Source organism: Hylaeus volcanicus, chromosome 4, assembly GCF_026283585.1.
Source record: "Hylaeus volcanicus isolate JK05 chromosome 4, UHH_iyHylVolc1.0_haploid, whole genome shotgun sequence".
In the NCBI taxonomy this organism is placed as follows: Eukaryota; Metazoa; Arthropoda; class Insecta; order Hymenoptera; family Colletidae; genus Hylaeus; species Hylaeus volcanicus.
The window spans coordinates 27,408,128-27,428,912 of record NC_071979.1 but is presented as its reverse complement, the minus strand read 5'-3'; the positions used below and the strand labels follow the sequence as shown (position 1 = coordinate 27,428,912).

Genomic DNA, 20,785 nt, shown 5'->3' with positions numbered 1-20,785 from the left:
CTTGAAGTTATCGAGTTATTATTCAAAGAAAAAGGAAATTGGTAAGAAAGGTTACATTTGCGATTAAAGTAGTGATTCTAAAAGCCACGAATACTATAAACTAGTGATTAATAAACAGAAATATTATTGGTAATTTAAAGAAATTATGTGTTCAGGCATATCGGTCTGACTCAGGACGGCCACCTCTATGTAACGACTTCTCCTGTTCGCATAACACCTGCATCTGTTTCTATGCTCAGACTGAGGATAAGATTCGAAGTAGAGTGATCCCTCCAGGACCCTGGCTGACTAGTTGGAACTACTACTTCCCTCTGGCGAGCAAACTCGAGGTATCGAAGGTAACTCGACCCGCTCCTTCAACTAAGAACCGTATCACGTTACTAAATTAAAATTACATGCAAGCAAAGCTGCAAAGTAAATTAAACTTAGATGCTATTAACTGGCAATATCGTTTTCTCGACCCAACAGTACTTATCGACCGACGAATTATCGACGCGCCGGCTGAGGCGCGACCATAACGACGCCAGTCTCCGAGGGATGGCAGGACAGGAGAGATCGATCGTCCCGAATGGAAATCGCACCCCCGTGAACGCGTGGGGTGTGCAACGTGCATCGTGGTTACGTGGGTGCGTGAAAACGCGATACCTAGCGGAGGGTGGGTGGGGTCTTGGTACGCGCTCGGTTACGGATTCGAAGAACGCGCCTCGATCGCAGTTTCGTCGTAAAGTAGTGCGAGCGTGTGAGCAATTCAAGACAGAAATCACTCGACGCACCGACGGAAGAAAATACGAGAGGCCAGCGATGACTCGTCGCTTCTCCCGCTCCGCAGTGTTCGCGATCTACCATGACACGCTCGCCGATACGTGATCAGTCGAGCCGAAAGACGTTTCGCGACCGCGGATTCGCCGATTCCATCGGGACATCCGGACGGTGGACCTGCGTAAGTAAACGCGTCACACGCACGTCCCATTTCACCTGAACGAAAGCGATTCGCCTCGTGACACCCAGGAACCCTGCCTCGAGTTCGCGCCCCGGATCGATATCCCACCGTCATCCCCGTCGACTCTCTCTACCATTCCCCGCTTTCTTTCGGTAGGAAATGGGCAAAACTCTGCTCCAATAATACGCAACGGGTCAACCAACGTGCACCGATTTATTCACGACCTTCGATCGTACATATCGTTCATTGTTCCTAGGGAAACGCCGCGTACCGCAATTCAAGTTGCGATCATTATTCAACGAGTAGTAGAATAAACAGTTTATCTTTTATTCATTGTTCGACGTGGACGAGTATTTTGCGCGTATCCACTTTCGTTGACGCTGCACGGATGCGCGGCTAAATCTTATCCTGACACAAATTCCAAATACCGAATGAAATACAGACATTGTTCCGTGTCCAGTGAAAATTACAATTTCAATTCTATAAATTACTACATGACGTATATTGCATTAGTATTAAGGGGCAAAACCACTCTAGAGGCAGAAAAAAGGACCTAAATTCGACAATTTATTTTGGGACTTTGACAAATGGAATAGAATTTCTTTTCGAAGGGTTTATTTAACACGTATTGAAGAACGAAAAACAATTTTTTTTTATTGTCGTTTTCATACAAAATGGTGGCGACAAAGCCCGTCGTCGAAAACAGCTTTTTTGAAAACACCGCCACGAGAGGACGGATTTCTCGACATCTATGAGTCATGGAACAAAAACTAAAGAAAATTTATAATCTATATACAATCGGCTTTGGAAGTACGTAGGGTTTTTCTTCTTAATCAATTTTTGTGGAAGTGGCGCACTTTTTAAGCAATGAATCGACTTTTTGCCCTAAAAATGAGCATTAAGTTGTTTATAAAAAAAATAATTTACATTCAATCAAAACACGGCTACGTACTTCCGAAGAGAATATTGTTGTGAAACTAAGGGAAACTACAAATAGGAGGGACGCGAGACACGGACGCGCGATTACGAGATCCATATCGAACAAAGGAAACTTCGATTAAAATATTAAATCGCTAAAGTCTACTAAAAATTCTATTTCCAGTTTTAGATGCACTGCTCACTGCTAGATCACCCCGTAACTGGAACGATAATTCGCTCGCGGTATTAAGGACAAAATTAACAAATAATGTTAGCGTATCTTAGTCGATTCTTTCCTAAAAAGAGCGACCATTCGACCTCCTAACCCAACATTTTACTTTGCACCAACCCTCCATGTAGCTCTGCTCCGTACCTTTGCCCTCCTTATCACGCCCCTCCATCCCCTCCGGCCCTCTGCGTTCCTACGGCGAGTAAAAAAAATCGTCGCATTCGCGAAACCGCAAGACGGCACCGATTTTCCGACTTTACCTTGAAAGCGACCACGCGTGTCGTTTGCATTTGCGCGTTAAGCGATTAGTCGTTATACGATACGTAACGTTCTTCGTAGACGTTGGTTAGCGATATAGTTCGCGGTTGATTACCGCACTCGCGTGTCGTGCTGGAATTTTACAGTTAGGTCGCGAACGTGCAAAGTAAGGTTGATGGTTGCTCGTCTAAATCGCCATGAAAGAACGACGGAAAGGAAATGGAGTGACCGACGGAGCGTAGATAAAGAGCACGAAGAAACATAGTAGAAGGAACGCGACACGCGAGTCGCGCTGGAATTTTACGGTTACGATACGATCGAATCGCGTAGCGTTTACTTTTCCGGACGTAGCGTATGCGAAGCGTATGAAAATTTATTTCATAGATTAATACAATAACGCGACTATTCGACGTAAGTGTACACGCTCTGCGCACGTTTAGCATTTCGTTATCTATGCTCTAAGTGCAGAAACGTGATGATTCAATAATAGGTAGTTATTGAGTTAGCCGTAAGCTACGTATGTAATCCGCGATCTTAAATCAGTGCGGTAGAGTCTCGAGGTTTTATCGTATTTTTCCGACGCTAGGAAAATGGCGACAGTCGAGTAGACACTGTTACGCAAAGGAACCAGCGCCACTGACCACTGCACGTGGAAACACCGAGATGTCGAGTGCGAGATGGTCCCGAGTTGCTCTTTTTCGGAGACCCGAGAGAAGAGTGTTACCGACGAAGACCAAGGGAGAGGGTACATAGAAGGAACGCGAGAGAGAAGGGAAAAAAGGGGGAAGGTTAGAAAGAGTTTTATCGTTGCTCGCGAGGCTCCTTGTGCTCTCGAGTAGGTTCCCTCTTCTCCTCGCGTCCCTGTTCCCTTGCTCGTGGCGAGGATATCGCGGTTAGCTTGCTCACGGATATCCGCATTGTTTCGCGTCAACCAGCCAAGTCAGCTGACCTACATTGCACAGGCACCGGAGCAAAATGGTATATCGAGCCACTCGATGCTCGTCTACGGAAAACCACTCCGCGATCCCGAGAGACCTTCTCATCGATGCCGCCTCTTCTCTTCTCTTCTCCGATTCGTCATCCTACGCCGGCAGCGTCGCCGCTACCCCTTCCATCGACACGGCTTACGTTCCGCGGGGGATTCTACGTGCGGAACGTCGTCGCGGGTTCTGCGTCGATCGGTCCACCGAAGTCTGTCCAGCCTGCTTACCGAGAGTTCGCGATACGAACTGCCGCGGCGGGACGTTCGACGAACAGTTGTTGTGCTCGCGCGGAAAACGAAATTCCGCTCACCTTGACGCGTTCGCTGCCCCATCAGTTGGATAAACGCGGACCACGCTGCATTTCTAACGACGTACACGAGGCAGGGGGAGGGCGGAAGGTTGGAAAAATGCCCTCTTTTTACGGTAATAGTTTCCATCAGTGCGAGTCGAGTTATTTACACGAGACTTTTTCTATGTATTACTGCCTATGTTAGAGGACGATGATAATTTTTAGTAAGGATGAATGTATCGAGGGTTGACGTTGCTGACATACTAGTTTATGTAGACACTCTCGCTCTGTGTCCAAAATATTTCTTTTTTTTTTTTGTGTGTGTATCACGTGACTATGTTATATAGGAATACCATCGCTTCGCCTGCTTACTAAATGCAGTAAAGTGAAAGCAAAAATATGCAACCCTCCCGCTCGAGTTTTTATGTTTCTTGGTGTGTTGGGGGTGGCCCAGTTCCAAAACACGAAAAGGAACGAATGTAAACTGTACGTATGTATGTCACTGCTGTGCTTCGTGTCGCACCAGTGGTTTATCGGAATATTCGGCTGATAACATTACAATTATGCTGTGATTGTTAAGTCCGCCATTTAGCGAGTGCTCGGATAAAATAAATTTGTTGTATAAAATAAAATAAAATAAAAAGCCGACCTTCGAATGACCTGGAATTGTAAAGTTTGCGTTATCGGAATGTAACGTTTTGAACGGATGCCAAGACTGTTCGCAATGCCTGTTTATAATCTTACGTTCAGCCAATGTAAATTTTCGTTTCAGGGTCGTTTTGAGATCGTATCCTCGCGATTGGTGTATTTTAGGCTCCTGGTAAAATAGCAATGGGAGTAGAATGGTTGGACAGGACACACGATGCCTTGCATAAACTCGACGATTTAAAGAGGTTCGAGCGAACACGGTTAACTTATGAATGGGAATTCTAATGAAGCCTTGCAGTACCGTTTATTGATGCAACTTAAGAACATATAAGAGAATATATGTATTTCGTTATAATAAGAAACACAAATTTTCATAACTTCTTTCCTACCAATCTACAGACTTCCAAAAACAGACACAAATAAAACTTGTGTATAAACTTTCGTATAAGGGATAATTTTACCCTAAAGCTAAGAAGTAGTATCGACAAAATCCAGTGTGATTTTGAAAGTGGACCAATGGGAAAACTCGTGCAAAATTTCCCCAAAATTATATACATTCCGAGGGTTCGGTGTTTCCTTGTCAGATAAATCAGATGTAAAAATAAAACCGTTTCTTCCAACAATACCCCTCGGAACGTCCATGTTTCTACGACTGGTCTCGCCATCCGGTTCGACCTATCACCCCGATCGATGGGCAGGAACGACGCAGTGATTGCGACAACGATCGCCGATTAAGGTCAATCACATCGACCATTGGACTTTCGTCGTGGCTTTTCGTACAGTTTCGATTCGGCATCGCTCAACGACATCGCGAACAGTCCGTCTCTTCCTCCTCCTCGGACGCCTTCGTTACCCCCCTCTTCCGACTTCCTACTAGTCCGCGTGCCGTACTAAAAATAAGTTCAACACCGAGGCAACGTGTTCATCGCACAACGCGATGAAAGAGGAAAAACCCGTGGAAAGTAGCTACCAAGGAACGGATGCACGTTACTCTGGACGCGGACGATCTCTGTGAACTCCGCGAACCGGAAGAGGGTGGAAAGACTCGAGAAACGAATGGCCAACGAGGGATGAGGAGCAAGGACTCGGCAGAGATCATGTTCGTTCATCTCATCGTTCCTTTTATACGTTGGATCTCGGATGACAGACTAGTAGCGAAATTTTGAACGTAACAAAGATTTTATTTGTTGGTCTACTAATTTCTTAATTAGCATACAATTGCGAGAATTACCTGATTTAATTTTATAGTGATCATACCACCCACGCGTGGCTGACGTAACGATCTGCCGAGCTTTAATTTTCTATAATTTGTTAAGCAGATATTCTTTTTCGTATCAACTAATATATCTCTTCTTCGTTGAATCCGCCTTTTTATCGGGGCATTAAAAAAAAGGTGGGAGGTAGATTTAACAAATCACCGATGCAGCGAGCAGTGGTTATGACGTTGAAATTTTATCAGTCCCTTGGCGCTCGTTATAACCAGCCTGCAGATGTTCGCGTGCATACAGAAAACAGATGCAACGGTGGGAGTCAGTGGGAGAGTGTTATTTTCCATATGTCTCGAACAACAGTTGTTCTACCCCTGCGGAACTATTATTATTAATAACGGGGAGAGAAACTGGTTGAGGAAAACATTGCGGAAGCGTGTGGTAATTTTTATTCGATATTCTGCGACGACTTCGTTAACTTGTCGTGCTTCTGTTCACAGATTTCAGCGAAATGAAGGACCATCCGTCGCGTGGTATCACCGATACGAGGTAAGACGACCCGCCTTCCCTTCGATAAGACTCGACGCGCCAAGCGATAAACGATGGGCGCCGAAAACGTCGTCGACCAACAGTTTCACCGGCTACGGATTCGCGTAAACCACAGCTCCCCAGTAAATGAACTGGCGAAAGTGAAGCAACTTAACGCTGCGTCAAACTTGTTTCAGAACGGTCGCGTAGGAATGTCAGAATGAGAGGTGAGACCATAAAGGATAGAGCAATGCTTCCAATTAATGTGCTGTTTTTATCCTGTAAATCCATTGTTTTAACAGGAGTTGCGCTACTGGGAGCGGTAAGATCGGTCCGTGGAACTTTTCGGAGAACAATCGTTCTCGTCTTCCTGGCGACATTTCTTTGGCTGCAGCTGAACGTGATCAGCCTGACTGGTCGAGACTCCGCTGCCCAATCATCCTCGAACGAAACCCTGTTCGCCCTCGTGCCCCAAGAATTGCATAGGCAAGTACACCGGAAATCTAGATGGAATTTAAATTCGCTGTTCAAACTTGGCGCGATAACATATAACAACCCCGTTATATCTTACATATTTATTACAACAACTCTATTAAGGAACCCCACCTTCCTCTGCAGGTTCCTCAAGGACCGTCGAAATGGCAGTTCTACGTCCCCGAACTCAACTTCCGAAGTGCTAACCGAGCTGGAAATCGCAGAGATACGACGCAACATACAAAAGTCAAATGCAGAGCAGAGGGTGTACAACGAGGAGGCGTTTGGTCCGCTGGCGCCGGACGCCCCCGTGATAGTGGTCCAGGTGCACACTCGTCTCACGTACCTCAGACACCTGATCGTGTCCTTGGCCCAGGCAAAAGGCATCGAGCAAACCCTTCTTGTCTTCAGCCACGACGTATGGCACCCAGACATCAATTATCTCGTGCAGAGCGTCGACTTTTGTCGCGTCATGCAAATCTTCTACCCCCACAGCATCCAGACGCATCCTAGGACCTTTCCAGGGGAGGATCCCAATGATTGTCCGCGAAATATTCGCAAGGAACAGTGAGTAATCTTTATTTTTCTTTTCTGGGCTTCTCGCACTCATTCGTTGCTCAAAGATGATGGTGTTGCGCGTGTAAAACGTTCGTTTAGTGCAAGAGATGACGAAACAAAGCGTGCAATAAAGGCGAGCTGCAGCTGTTTGTAAAGCTAACCTCAAGAAGCTGTTCCCGTAATTTTCTTCTCTTATAATGCTAATCTTGCAACTCGTTCTTTCTCTCCCTTCTAGTATTTACCCAACGTCGTACTAAACGTGTGCAAAAAGTTTTATGCACTTTCAGCGAATGAAGGACAGTTGACAACCTGTCTGAATGTCATACATAATAATTAGTGATAATAATGCCGCACGCAGAATACAATTATCGCATATCTACCACACGTGAACATACGGCAACAATAAACCTTCGATACACTGTTCCATCAGTGGCGTCCAACTTATACAACCTTATAATGTTACAATATTTGAATTGTTGATCACCATAAAGAAATAAGATTCACTATTACTGTAACAAATTTCTTTGTCAATAACGTTTAAACTTCCCACCGAATTTTTAACTCCAGACCTATCAGTGGTGCGACGATTCTAAACTTTGAGAACTCGTATTTCTTGAACCACCATTATTTAGACTTATCTAATTTTATATGGTCTGCAACGTACTTCAATCTCAGCCTATGAGACGCCTAGTCTTACGCGCGTGCTGCATACGATAGCAACGAAACAGTTAATCACACGTTCTTCGCAGAGCATTGAACCTGGGATGCATCAACGCCAAACATCCCGATCTCTACGGTCACTACAGAGAGGCCAAGTTCACGCAGACGAAGCACCACTGGTGGTGGAAGGCCAACCGTGTGTTTGATCAGTTGTCGATCATGAGGAACCACACAGGCATGGTGCTCTTCCTCGAGGAGGATCATTACGTTGCCGAAGACTTTTTACACGTTCTCAGACTGATGGAACGGACCTGCAAACATAGCTGCGAGCGATGCAACGTGCTGTCCTTGGGCACTTACCTCAAGACGTACAATTACTTCGCCGACTTTAATCGAAAGGTGAGAATCGATCGTCGTCGCTCGGTTCACGATCACGAGGCCGTAACTGAATCGCGAGATTCCACGCCTCGTCCCCTCCGGCAAACATCACGTGTCGATCGCGATCAATCGATCCCACCACGCGCTGTATTTTTCCATGATTGTTCGTCGTCGTTTTCTCCCACGTTGTTTCGCGGTTTCGTCTCGAAAGATTATGTTGCGTCGACTATACGACGGCTCGAGCGTGTGTATATCATTCATCGACGGTTGTAGCTGTAGGTAAAGGGGTTGAAAAGGGTTTATCAATGGTGAGGGCACCAGAACCTCTTAGCACTCAGGGGCCCCTGCGTCAGATTTTTGGTACAAAGAAAAATATGGAATAGTAACCTTATCGACACTAAACCTACCGACATTTATTCGTACAGAACTATACTAGTGATGTATATAACAAAGTTGGAAAACGGTCATTTGACCAGTCATGGTAGATTTAGTGTTAAAGACACCAGAGAACTAATTGCGACAATGAAAATCTCTTAACCGCCTTCTTCGTGTAAATATGAGGCCCCTGGAAGTATGAGGCCTGTGGCTAGCCGGGCCAGCTGGTTCATCCTGTGATAGGGTAGTAGGGTAATCATACCGCGTATACGCGAGCGCGTGCGAATTTGTCGACGATTGGTTGCGTAACGTCCGTTAAAGTGGCTCCATCTCAGTGTGAATATCTGTGTGTCGATGTTTCACGCACGCCCCGTCCATTAGTTCCTTGGCGTCACCAGCGCCCTGCAAAAGGAGCTCCTGCGCGGATTAAAGAGGCGGGAAACATCGGCGGGGCAGCAGGCTGCAAGGGCCGAGGGCATCGGCAGCGGGGCATTACCGAGCAGCAGCGTCGCCACCGGCACGAGCAGCACCGGAAACTCCAGTGTGATCGGTAGCGGCACCGGTGGCGCCAATTCCGCCAGTCGGAACGCGCTGACGGCGCAACCAGCTCCCGCATGGGCTTTCCAGCTCCTGCCCGGTCTCTACAGTCATTACCAAAAGGTTGCCGAATCTTTCGACGATTTCGAATGTCGGGGGAGCCCCCAGTCTTCTTTCTTTCCCATATTCTTTCTTTCTTTATTTATTTTTGCCACCGTTGGCAACTAAGATGAATACCTTGGAGAGGCACACTTGGATCAAGCGATTCCAGTCATACTACAGGCGAGATTGACGACTCCTCGGATATCCCTTTGGTCTCGTTACATTATCCATCCTCTGTGGAACAGATGCACAAAAGCTTCTGTATCTAGGTAGTGTGAACAAAACCATTTGAATCGAGTGTACCTCTCAGACTCATTCTTCTCAGATGTCAATGATACAAGAGTTGCTCCACTTAGATAGGGTGAGGCACTTGAGACAAGCCACCCGAATACTCGTTTACTTTTTGTGTTAGACACAAATGATTCCAATGAATCTTGCTTTCATGGTCTCAAGAAGGGCATAATCCGATGCAAGTAGGTTTTTGTAGGCAGAGGTGCAAAGCTCTGATACAAGGGTCAATTTCTTTTTCTTTTTTTATATCTCCCTGTTATTCATTTCACTCCTATTACACTGATTCACCAGGTCATCGAGATCTAACCGAACTCTAATAATAATGTCATTTTCTGGGGAAATCATTTGAAAAAATTGAAATTATCTATATCTAAAAGAAATTCCTATTGATGCATATGCTTGTATATATCATTTATAAATAGATTAAATAACATAGTATCAATGCGTGAGGTCTGAAAACAAGAAATAATATGTAGTGTAGTTAGATGTAGCCATACAAGGGGTTACAGATCAAGTAACGAGGTCGAGAAGCCTGCATTGATAAGAGTTAAGAAAAGTAGGGCGAATGGTATCCATTCCCTGACTCTGATTCTGTATTGAAATGAGAGGATATCGATATCAGGAAAAAGAGTAGTCATTCTCAAGCTAACAAACATTGACACAGTCAACATTAATCCAATACATGCTGATAAAACCATGCTGAAACTTCAAAAGTCAAATATCATTCTGCATTTTATAATCTGTGATAAAAATGCCCTTAATGTTCTATGGTAGTATGCCTAGACTCATTTAAACCGAATGTACCCCTCGGAAGCATTCTTTTTAGTTGCCATTGATACCTAGCATGGCACCATTAGCTAACAGCTTTTATCTAAACACAAAACAATTATCTAGCCACGATCTAAAGCTGGTTATAGATTCTACGTGCTTTACAAGTGATCAACTTACTGAGATCCACTGAGATATTAATATGTTTTACCGTCGATTTCGTCGACCTCCGTCATCCCTCGACATCTTTTCGCAAACATTTCCAAATATTTGGAATTCGACTCCACAACTGCCCGACCAATCGCCGCGATCGCGATCGTGATTAGGATACGCATCGATCACTCTGCGAACATTTTCCCTAACTACCCTCTCGTCAAGATTCTCCAAGCATGATAAAAAAAAAAAACTGACTATCACTTCGTCCGACAGGCCGAGGTAATCCCTTGGATCTCCAGCAAACACAACATGGGAATGGCGTTCAATCGCGTCACGTGGAACAAATTACGAAAATGCGCCTCGCAGTTCTGCTCGTACGACGATTACAATTGGGATTGGAGCCTTCAACACATAGCTCAAAGCTGCGTGCCTCCTAGCAAAGGTGCTGGAGTTGCACCGCGAACCGAATCTGGCCTGGTCACGATGATGATGAGGGCGCCCAGGGTGTTCCACATTGGAGAATGGTAAGACAGAAACGGTACATTGACATCGATACATTTGTATCTATGATAAGAGCGAAGCGATCCGAAATAATACAAATAATTCCAGCGGCGTTCACCACAAGAAGAACAACTGTGAATCGACTGCCACGATAGCGAAGGTTCAGAACGTGCTGAAGGCCGCCCAGGATCATCTGTTTCCTAATCGGTTGACGCTCACCGTGGCTGGTACTGCAAAAAAAACGAAACTCAGGAAGGGCAACGGTGGATGGGGCGACGTACGAGATCATCGACTCTGTTGGAACATTACCGTTTTTCCAGACCTGGTTTTACCTTGAATCACGAACGAGCCACGGGGATCCTGTGTCGTTCTCGAGATTCCCAACCATGAAAAAGCCTCGCGCCATGCCATGCTACGCTACGTCTAACCTAGCCTCGCCTCGCCTCGCCACGCGTCGTCTCGCGTCTTGTTTCGTGTCTCTACAGAGAGACTCTCCTTTAACAAGTTCCTTAGCGTCGGTGAAAAACTCTACCAGTCGCGTCGATCGAAACGAATTTTCTCGATCGCGCGCGAACGTCGTCTAATTTCACCGACAGTATCGTTTGTCCTTTGCCGCTTGTCGTGTCGCACGATATCCTTAGCATCTTATAAGGAGACCCTAGGTGCAGAGTCGGGCTGGTCGATGAGGTTTTGCACAGTGATAGAGCTTCGAGTACGGAAGCCAGTGATTGTGGTAATACGATTAATAGTTTGCGAGATAGTTAATGTTAAAGTTTTGGTGGTCTAGTCATCTGCAACAGTGAAGTAACAAGTTTTCAGCTAAGAGTAGGGTTACCAGCTGTACTCTTCTTGTGATAGCGAAGCGACATACTCTCATGTTTCACTCGTCGAGTGTACTCCTTTAATTGCAAAACTACTTGCAACGTACGTGGTTATCTACTTTAATCTGTGATTTGATTTTTGTGATGTTACTAATTGTAGGTCCTGGACGTTCGATTAAAATTTTGTATTTATGTCAATGAAAAGTATATTCCAGAATTTCTTTTATTTCATTGAATACCTGCTATATTTTACACACATCGACACTACATCCCTTTCCCCTAGATCTGACTTATGGATCGATATTTATTAAAGTATGTCTTACATACTCTTCTTATGATCCAGGTAAAGGAATTAAAAGGAGTGTATTTGGTGAGGTGCTTGTCTCACCATGTGCCAACAATACTTGTCTGGTACAAATTCAAGCCTACTATATGTATATGATTAAATATTAAAAGTCTTAAATTCCTTCATTTTATTCCCATTTATAGAATAGACATTTTAGTCATATCACGAATTGAAAATTAACGAAAATAGAAAACAAACATAATTATGATAGAAACTTGTATTCATATACAAATATAAAATATACGAAAGAAAGAAAAGAATAGTTATCGCTATTACTGTGCAGAACCTCATCGACCATTCTTAGTACTTACTTGGTACTAATAGTTTCCTCGTTGGTATTTGCCGTCGTCGTAGTGCTAAGGTTATCGAACGATTCGCACGGCGACGACTCGATTTCGATTTCGCGAGTGTAACCGACGGGTTAGGGTGTCGCGATCGTCGCGGAGGATCCTTGTTAGCATATCGTATCGTATTCTAGTCGTCGCACCTAACACGCGTACCAAGAGATACAGTGGGTCAACAAAGTATTTTTGTAAACGATAAAAAGCTTTCTTGATCCAGTGTACATCGGAGATTCGATCTTTCAACGAATCTGATCGCTTCGTGACGATTCGGACGAAGAAACGACTCGCGAACCACCAAAGCCATCCACGAGTCGCTTTCGAAATCTACATAGGGTACATTTTATATTTATAACGACACCAACGAAAATAAACTGAATCGATCGATTTTCTCGTATCCATCCATTTTTGAAGTATTTATTGTCCTGCTCCGCCGTATTCTGTAGATCTGTATATACACCGTGCGTTAATGGTTATACGTATCGCGTGCAACGACCGCGTTTATGTTACCGTTCGTACCACCACCTGTATAACGATAAAGGAAACCAAGATCTGTTGTTCTTAGAACCCTAGAAGCTTCGAGAACTTGGGCACGTTGTCGTCGTACTCCGATCTCATAAAGTTCCCTGCTATAGGTCCCTCAAGGTTGTACTTCTCGGCGAACTTTTTTATGGAGAACCGCTTTCGCAAAGGACCGTCCCTGAAAATATGTTCTCAGAATTTATAATCCATACAGGTATATAGAAATGATGATTATTTATGACGATAAGAGGTGCATCAATGAGAAGACACACCTGTTGCTCAGTCTTCTCTCGTCAAACGTGATGGACCCTTGATTCTGTCTGTACACCAAGAAGACATAACGATGCTTCCCAGATCCCTTCGGTGGTGCCGGTCCCACGTATTCCGCGAGGACCTCTCCTTTCGCAACGTTCTCTTCTGGTATATTTCCTACCAGCCAATGACGAAACTCTCGGTTGTACCCTTTCCTTGTAGGGGCGTCAGGATCTAAAAATAAAGGTACATATTAGTAAGGGTGCTGATTCGCTATAAATTTCGCTTTTATACCATAGTGTCTCCAGGATACAGAAATAAGAATAGTCGTTTTGGAATGATGGCGAAGACATTACGTTCTTTTTTTATAATAAAAGCATCATCTTTCCAAACTCATTATTTCTATTTTATACAATGACATTTTTAACCAAGGTGATACAAAAAAAAACATTTATGGAAAGGTGACGAATCAACGACCTCCACGCACCGCGACGAAGATGGCCGTGCGGGGAACAGGTTTCCTCGAACCGACTGCGGTGAAAGTCAACGCGCGAGTCTCGATGTAAATTAACGCGAAGATAAATTAAGGTCGCGTCCTACTGTCTAGTCGAAGACTTCGATTCGTAGCGACTCTGCCAGGGATGGGCAAAATTGTTATCCTGATGATAATTGCAAATATAGAAAAAAAATTGTGGCTTACCAGTCATTACGAGCGTGTAAAGGACTCCACCTTCGTGTTTGTAATGGATCTCGGGAATCTGCTGCGTATCCGTTGGCGTTAGTTCGTTTCCAAAGTCGACCACTTTGTCTCCGTACTTGACCTGAATCGCAAATATTTGTCATCGATGCGTCAAGCTAATTAATCAACATCGTAGAAATAATTACCTCTATTTTTTCGACGGGTGCTGCGTCTAATATATCAGGGACGATGCTTGCTGTTTCAAATTGCGATTTAACATCCGCAGCCGCGATAACGTGGATGCCGCAAATAAAAATTCCTGAAATTATAATTCAACAAATAATGTCAAATATCGAGGCAATAATCCTGGTTTAAGGACGGGGCATGACAAATAAACATTACATTATTTTTTCTTATAAACAAAACTAATTGTAATTAAAATTTAATTTGCATAGATTACTTTGTTATTAGTTTGAGTATAGGGACTACTTAAGATACCCGTCTTTAAAAGGTTAAAAGTGGTCGCAGTTCGAATACGAGGATAGACAAACATTCACGCACCTACTATAATCGAACACTTCATTTTCGCCTCGTTATGGCAACAAACTCTTGCTCGAAAGGCTCGGGAGAACAGTTTTATTCCCTGGTCTATCCCCACCCAACTTGTCACAGGTTGAGTTCTCAGCTTTTCCTTTCGTCAACAGCCTGAACATTTGCGTCTCCCTCTTTCACCTTTCTAATCTGACGTTCTGACATCGAATTGTTATGCTATAATCGGCGTTCTACGCGAAAGCAACAGGAATGAAAGCAAAATAGCTGCCAAACCTGTTAATACATCAATGGCCATAAAATATATAAACAATCATCGTTTAAATTTATTTATTTATATATAAAATAACAAATATTCAGGATAACCAAACTAATATCAAAGATCAAGCAAAGAATCTCATATTATACTAGTTTATTAGGGCATAAAAAAATGAAACGGCTATTGTTGGATAAACTAGAAATTTAATAAAACATTCGATCTTCAAGTTTACAAGGGTACAATCTTAAGCTCCCAATTGTTTATAGAGGATAGGAACGTAGTCATCAAATTCTGCCTGGTACATGTTTCCAGCAATAGGATCGCCAAGCTTATATTTCGCGGCGAATTTTCTTATGGAAAAGTTTCCGCGATTATCTCCGCTTCGGTTGGTCAGTCGCGTCTCGTCGAATGTAAGCTTTCCAGGCTGCTTGTATAATAAGAAGACATAACGATGAAGGCCTGTATCTTGGGGAGGACCTGAACCAACATATTCGGAGAGGACTTCTCCTTTAGAGACATCAGAGCCAGGAATGTTTCCTACCAGCCAATGATGCCACTCACGGAATGTTGGAGTCTTTCGACTTGGAGCATCAGGATCTGGAAAATTGATCTTGAATAATAAATGGTCTATTGACAATGACTATGTTTGTACAACTTGTAAGTTGTGTCTATGGTACATAGATTAACTTTAATATTCTCTATTTCTACTTGGTACTCACCAGTCATGCAAAGAGTATAATAGGCATTGGCCTCAGGGCTCCAAGTAACAGTTGGTGGGTCTTTAACTTGAGTCGGAGTCAGTACCTTACCGATTTCAACAGAAAGGTTATTGGGATAAGATACGCTAAGCACATTCTGTGGTACTTTGTCGATAACATCTGGCACAACGCCGTGAGTTTGTAGTGCTTGAGCCATGGAAGAAAAGAGACGTGTACCAATTTCCAACAGAGGTTTCTTTGCAATCAGTGTAGCTGAAAGTGAGTTGATAAATGTGATTAGCAGATGAATAGAATGTTTTTTATCAATATCACGAATGAATTGAAGTAAGAGTTAGGTTATCGCGAACAGACAACACTTGAAACAAATAATCAAATTGCGTTTGTTAGAAACGGTACGACCACATTCGCATGACCTCTCACGATTGAATCACATTGAATATAGAATGAACCAGAATGATAAGTGCATAGAATGAAAAAAGAAAATCGTAAGGAATTTGAGAAACAATGTTATGTCGCACGATATCGTATATGTGTAAGTAACACGGTGCGTTATTCAGCTATTTAATTAGTATTACTTGCGTTTAATAAAAGTTGTGTCATACTCGAACACGAACCAGCAGGCGAATACAGCGCAAAAGATGGTGCGAATGAAAGCAAGTGGTGGACCACGAAGCCGGTTTGCCGGTCATATAATTCTTATCGCAATGTGTCTTTACATATATGCAAAGTCATTAATTTTTGTTTCTTGGAAGGGATATGATAATTTATAAACGTATGTAGTAGAGATATCTGTTCTATTGCGTATTGTTATAGCAAATTTATTACATGTACTGTTATGATTGTATAATGTATGTATGCTTAATTCATAATGTTATTATATCTATTGTATAGTATTCTGTTGTACATTTTTATTATACCATTCAAACATTATTATTCTAGGGTACTATATATTATATATATTATATAGAAATTATTCTCGTGATATAGCGCCTCAACAGGGCATGCGACGCTAGCCACCTAGCGGTCAATGGGTCGAACTAAATCCAGATGGAATGCAGGCTATCTGTATGCGAACACTGAATTTAATCTAATTTTTTGCATATATACACGCAATTTTACATCATGCCAGGCATATTGTTCATTAATTAGACTTTCAGATTTCATCTGATGGGCATAAACTGGTCCAATATACGTTTTATCCACGAAAAAACAGACAAATAATGTTCATGTACATATTGGCTTAGAATCAAGTTTATTTGAAGCTATTAAAGGAAGTAGAGGTCAAGGAATATTTTCCTAGCTGAATTATAACATCATAATGCCTCTAATATAGTCGGAAAATCATTATTAAACGAAATAAACAACGTTTATTAAAATTAATTTTTTCGATGTAAGCGCCATCTGGTGGTCAATGTCCGAACTAATTTCGGAGTTTGGTCAGCGCCTCTATCGGGAAAACGCTCAAGTTTGTCCTACTCTAAATGTTAGATGGCCCCATTTGTTTATTTAAAAAAAAAAAGAATTCAGTGGTTAAAAAATGATTCTCATTCATATTTTAGTATTACAATGCTTGTCCACAAATTTTTTATTGGATATATAGCTTTTTTAAAAAAAATAAACAAATGGCGCTATCTAGCATTTACAGTGGGAACTAATCGAGGATAAACTTGGGTAACATAATTGGATTATGTTTAAAGTAAAACAATAAACACGCATCAGTTTCAACTGTACGAAAAGTATATTATAGACTAAGGACATATATAACGAATGATCATTTTTATAATACATATGTGTATGCGTTGATACATCATCCATCCAATCCTCCATCCATCTATCCATTCATTCCTTCATTCGTACAGACATACATAAGATGAAATTTGCACATATCAAATAATTTTAATTCTCTCTTTATAAATGATTTCCCCGCGTCTTACTTAATATAAACTGTCCAAAAATATTTTCTCTACGCGTGTGCGCAGACACGCTAAACTTTGGCGATGCAGTGCCTCGAAAACGGCGACGAAGTTGCGAATAATGGAATTTCACGCGGCAGATTTTGCGTACATAGCAAGTGGGGCACAAACATTGATAAGATCACAAAAATCTGCAGAGTTTGGCTGTACAATGCATAGAATGGGAAGCCTGCCCAAGAGTAGATTACTATTTGTACCGATTGGCCTCCTTTTGCGATCTTATACGTGCTCGCTTCACCTCCATCCTCCACAGAGATGAACAAAATTCTTATCTGGATAACAATTTCGAATATACGAAAGATTTTCGAATCATTTTTTCTTTTTGAATAAAAATAAAAACTTGTATCATAGAAAATCTATCTCACTTGGAACGAAAAGAAAAGTTTAATTGCTAGATCGAATGAATAGCTACATACGTTCGTCTTATTCGTCATCTATTATTCGAATACAATTTTGCTCATGTCTGATCATTCATCGCCGTTACGTTTGTTGCGCGCGAACAGCGAAAATTATTTGACGATACTTTTATACAAGATTAAATGCCATTTCGCGCATCGCGTCCGCGCGCAACTTTTAACGATGCCGTCGCGTCGTTCGTCGATGAAAATAAGCGCTTTTCGTTTCCTTGTACTAGAATTAATTCACTAAGAGAGTAAGCGTACTAGTGCCAGACAAGCTATTTACAATACAAAGGTACGAGAACGTACGCACGAGTGCTAGAGAGCAACTAGAAATGTTCGACACCGAATGTAGAAGATCTAGAAAGAAATTTTTTCTAGAAAATCGATCTTTCACGAAGCCACTATTTTGAGTCGATTATTTCAGTTAAGAATCGCGGTAGAAGCAAAAATTTTGACTGGAGCTTCTACCGTTTGCCTCACTGGACATACGCAATCAATTTTTGAAAGTACGTAGCATTATTGCATGAATTTGATTTTGTTTCAAAGAAGAAATTAATTCTTGGCCATATACATATACGCCAACATATTACGATTAAATTAAAAAATTAATTCATCCTCAAGGCTCTTTCCGTAGACCTCAATTTCAGTGTCTACTAAAACCTATTAACAGTGTTGTTGATTGTTTACTTACTATGCTCAATTTAAAGAAACAAGGCTACGGTGTACCGAGTAACAGTATGCACTAGCGTGAGCCTAATCTAGGTCGTAAACTTTCTAAACAGGACAATAGTTAATTATACGCTAGCTATAGGTAGCAACGATTTTGCGAATTAATTTTGTTAAACTTGATTCTTTAGCGAAACGATTCTAGTCACTTTGCTTGAAAATCGATTACAGAATAGATATTGTTACAAGAATCGAACATCTCTACGACCAACACAAGTATAAAAAACGCCTCCCGACCGTCGTCTATTCGTGATTTGCACGTTTACGCGTTTCGATACGCTTCGATCACCGAATCGTGAAGATATAGAACGAAAGATGACAAGAAATGACGCGAAATTTGACGAGAATTAAAAACCTAAACGCTTCAAGTTGGACCGTGTCACGGTACCCGTGATTCTGAGTTTTTCACCTTGCCAGCTTTTGCTTTTGCTTCGGAACTGTCTGAGATCCGCCTCGTTGTCGGGATGTCTCATGGGCCTGTAACCCTGCGGCGTGCACAGCGTTTTCTGTTCCCTGTAAAATTTCTCGTAACCACCGTGTAACAGGTAAACCTCTGGGTAATGCAAAGCAGGATAGTGTTCCTTGTTTCGTTGTCGATCCAAGTTTCGCAGGAATCGCGATAGGTTTGGTCCACGCTCCCACGAGAATTCGCAATGGAACACCAAGATGTTTCTTTTGTTCGAATCAGGTTCGATTGCTGGTGTGCTGGTGATAGGATCCAGCAGGATTCTCTCGATCAAGTCCTTGCTGTACAGATTCTGCGCGCCTTGAATGTGTCCAGCGTCGTACTCGTAAGGGTAACGACAGTCGACTATCTGAAACGTACCGATGCGATCCCTGAAATCTCCGCGAATGAGAGCAGCCAAGGTTTCTGTGGATATCGACTTCAGGTCTTCGTGTTGGCCAGTAGCCAACGGAAGAACGCAGGGTTTGCTGAAGTCACCCGTCAGGTCTGCGTCGGTGATGCTGCGATGGATAGCCGACTTGATCAGTGCGTGCGCTTCCGTTTTTGTCATCGTGGTGGCCGTTTCGGACAAGCTTCTCTGCAAAGGTACGGATGCGATCCTTGGATTCAAGGCTGGTGTATCGGTGCTGGTGCACTCCCTGATCGCGTCCAGAAAGCTGGTGCTCGATCTTCGCGACCTCTTGACTAGTTTTGGACTATCGTCCATGGGTGGATCGGGTCGTTTGAACGTCCTGACGGATAACGGTGAATCGAAGTCGGTGCTGCTAGTAGCATTCTCGTCGCGGTAGATCCGTTGACGACGAATCGTGGACACCGTTGTTCTCGAGAACGGGCTGTCCTCGAGACTTGGACTCGCTTCGGGTGAGGCTTTTGGAGAACGAAACAAGCAGGAACGTACTTTCGAGAGCGTCGAGTTCTTGCGTATTTCTGGTCTTTCGTTCTGCAGCGATAAGGATCGTCTGAAGTTACCGTTTCGGTTGGTACGAGGGAATTCTGGTGTGCTGGGGCTGCTCGTGTCGATCTTGTGGCTGGTGGCGTCGATCAGGGTGACGTTGCCAACGATATCGCCGCTGAGAAGGGTCGAGATGCCATTGGGCAATTGCGTCGTGTCGTCTAGAGCCTCCATGTCGATCAAATCGTTGAAACCGTCGTCCATGCTCTCGTAGCCAGATGAAACGCTACGAAAGAGGGATGATCGAGCGGCGCGCGTTCGCTGAGGCGAAGATCTGACCGGAGATGCCATAGGACTGCGTTCGATTGACATACGACGGGGAGCAACAGCCAGGGGCTCGACGAATTGAAATCCATCGCGTGGCTTTCCGTCCCTCTCGGGATAGCTCGCTTCGTAACCGCTGTCCTGACTGTTCGGATCGTAGTCCTCCAGCGGGTAACGACATCTCTTTCCGCCGACAATCTGTGAGAAAAAATATCAGAATGTTAGGAAAATCCTTTTAAACAAAATTAATGGATTTAAAGTGGATGAAACTAAATAATGAATTATCTAAACTAATTATTTGATTAGTTAATTAGAATTAAATTGAGAATTCATATATTTTATATGTTTATAACAGATATATAAAAAAGATTGTAAAAATGTCTATATATTTACAAGTCTTATTTATAAGTCAACCTAACTTCGAAAATAATCTAATATGAATGCAGTAGAATAATGTAGATTAAGAAGAAGTGTATTATATATGCATGTGAAATGTTTGAGTACAATGGTTATCGATTTAAACGGGAATGCATCCGGATGGCGGAAGCACCACGACATCCGGTGTCGTATCTCAACGACGCGACACCTGATCATGGATCACGGAAAATTCGGCTCGTTCCAAGTTCACAACGATCAAATGATTCGAATCGAGCGAAAATGGTGTGTTTCGTTATCTGATTCTTTATCTCTGATCTTTTCGTGAGTGTCGGAAAC

The 20,785-nt window shown here is 42.9% G+C and overlaps 3 protein-coding genes across 11 annotated transcripts in view; 1 reads left to right on the top strand and 2 right to left on the bottom strand.

Annotated features, from left to right (window-relative positions):
- Window positions 1-657: 657 nt before the first annotated feature.
- On the top strand, window positions 658-12,710 carry LOC128875029 (alpha-1,6-mannosyl-glycoprotein 2-beta-N-acetylglucosaminyltransferase). 9 transcript variants are annotated; one of them, XM_054120327.1, is made up of 9 exons: window positions 658-940; window positions 4,390-5,364; window positions 5,974-6,228; window positions 6,304-6,487; window positions 6,620-7,042; window positions 7,783-8,092; window positions 8,828-9,106; window positions 10,574-10,824; window positions 10,910-12,710. In XM_054120327.1, exons 3-9 carry the CDS (start codon window positions 6,222-6,224, stop codon window positions 11,136-11,138), a joined length of 1,683 nt encoding a protein of 560 aa, XP_053976302.1. In that variant the 5' UTR covers window positions 658-940; window positions 4,390-5,364; window positions 5,974-6,221; the 3' UTR covers window positions 11,139-12,710. The 9 variants fall into 9 exon arrangements, with proteins under 9 accessions (XP_053976302.1, XP_053976295.1, XP_053976300.1 ...); XM_054120320.1 differs by having other exon boundaries at window positions 2,932-5,364; XM_054120326.1 differs by lacking the exon at window positions 658-940 and adding an exon at window positions 2,778-3,751.
- On the bottom strand, window positions 11,082-14,480 carry LOC128875034 (protein D2-like). The gene is made up of 5 exons (XM_054120343.1): window positions 14,324-14,480; window positions 13,969-14,081; window positions 13,784-13,904; window positions 13,104-13,317; window positions 11,082-13,009 (listed from the first exon to the last, which is right to left on the bottom strand). The coding sequence occupies exons 1-5, from the start codon at window positions 14,343-14,345 to the stop codon at window positions 12,871-12,873; spliced, it is 609 nt and encodes a 202-aa protein (XP_053976318.1). The 5' UTR covers window positions 14,346-14,480; the 3' UTR covers window positions 11,082-12,870.
- A 273-nt stretch (window positions 14,481-14,753) lies between these two features.
- LOC128875512 (uncharacterized) overlaps window positions 14,754-20,785 on the bottom strand; it is a 39,903-nt gene continuing 33,871 nt past the window's right edge. Inside the window, exons 5-8 of the mRNA XM_054121145.1 lie at window positions 18,745-20,269; window positions 15,865-15,984; window positions 15,290-15,541; window positions 14,754-15,167 (exon numbers count right to left, since the gene is read on the bottom strand). Of these exons, the coding sequence (XP_053977120.1) occupies window positions 14,815-15,167; window positions 15,290-15,541; window positions 15,865-15,984; window positions 18,745-20,269 (2,250 nt within the window). The 3' untranslated portion in view covers window positions 14,754-14,814. The remainder of the gene's footprint in view (window positions 15,168-15,289; window positions 15,542-15,864; window positions 15,985-18,744; window positions 20,270-20,785) is intronic.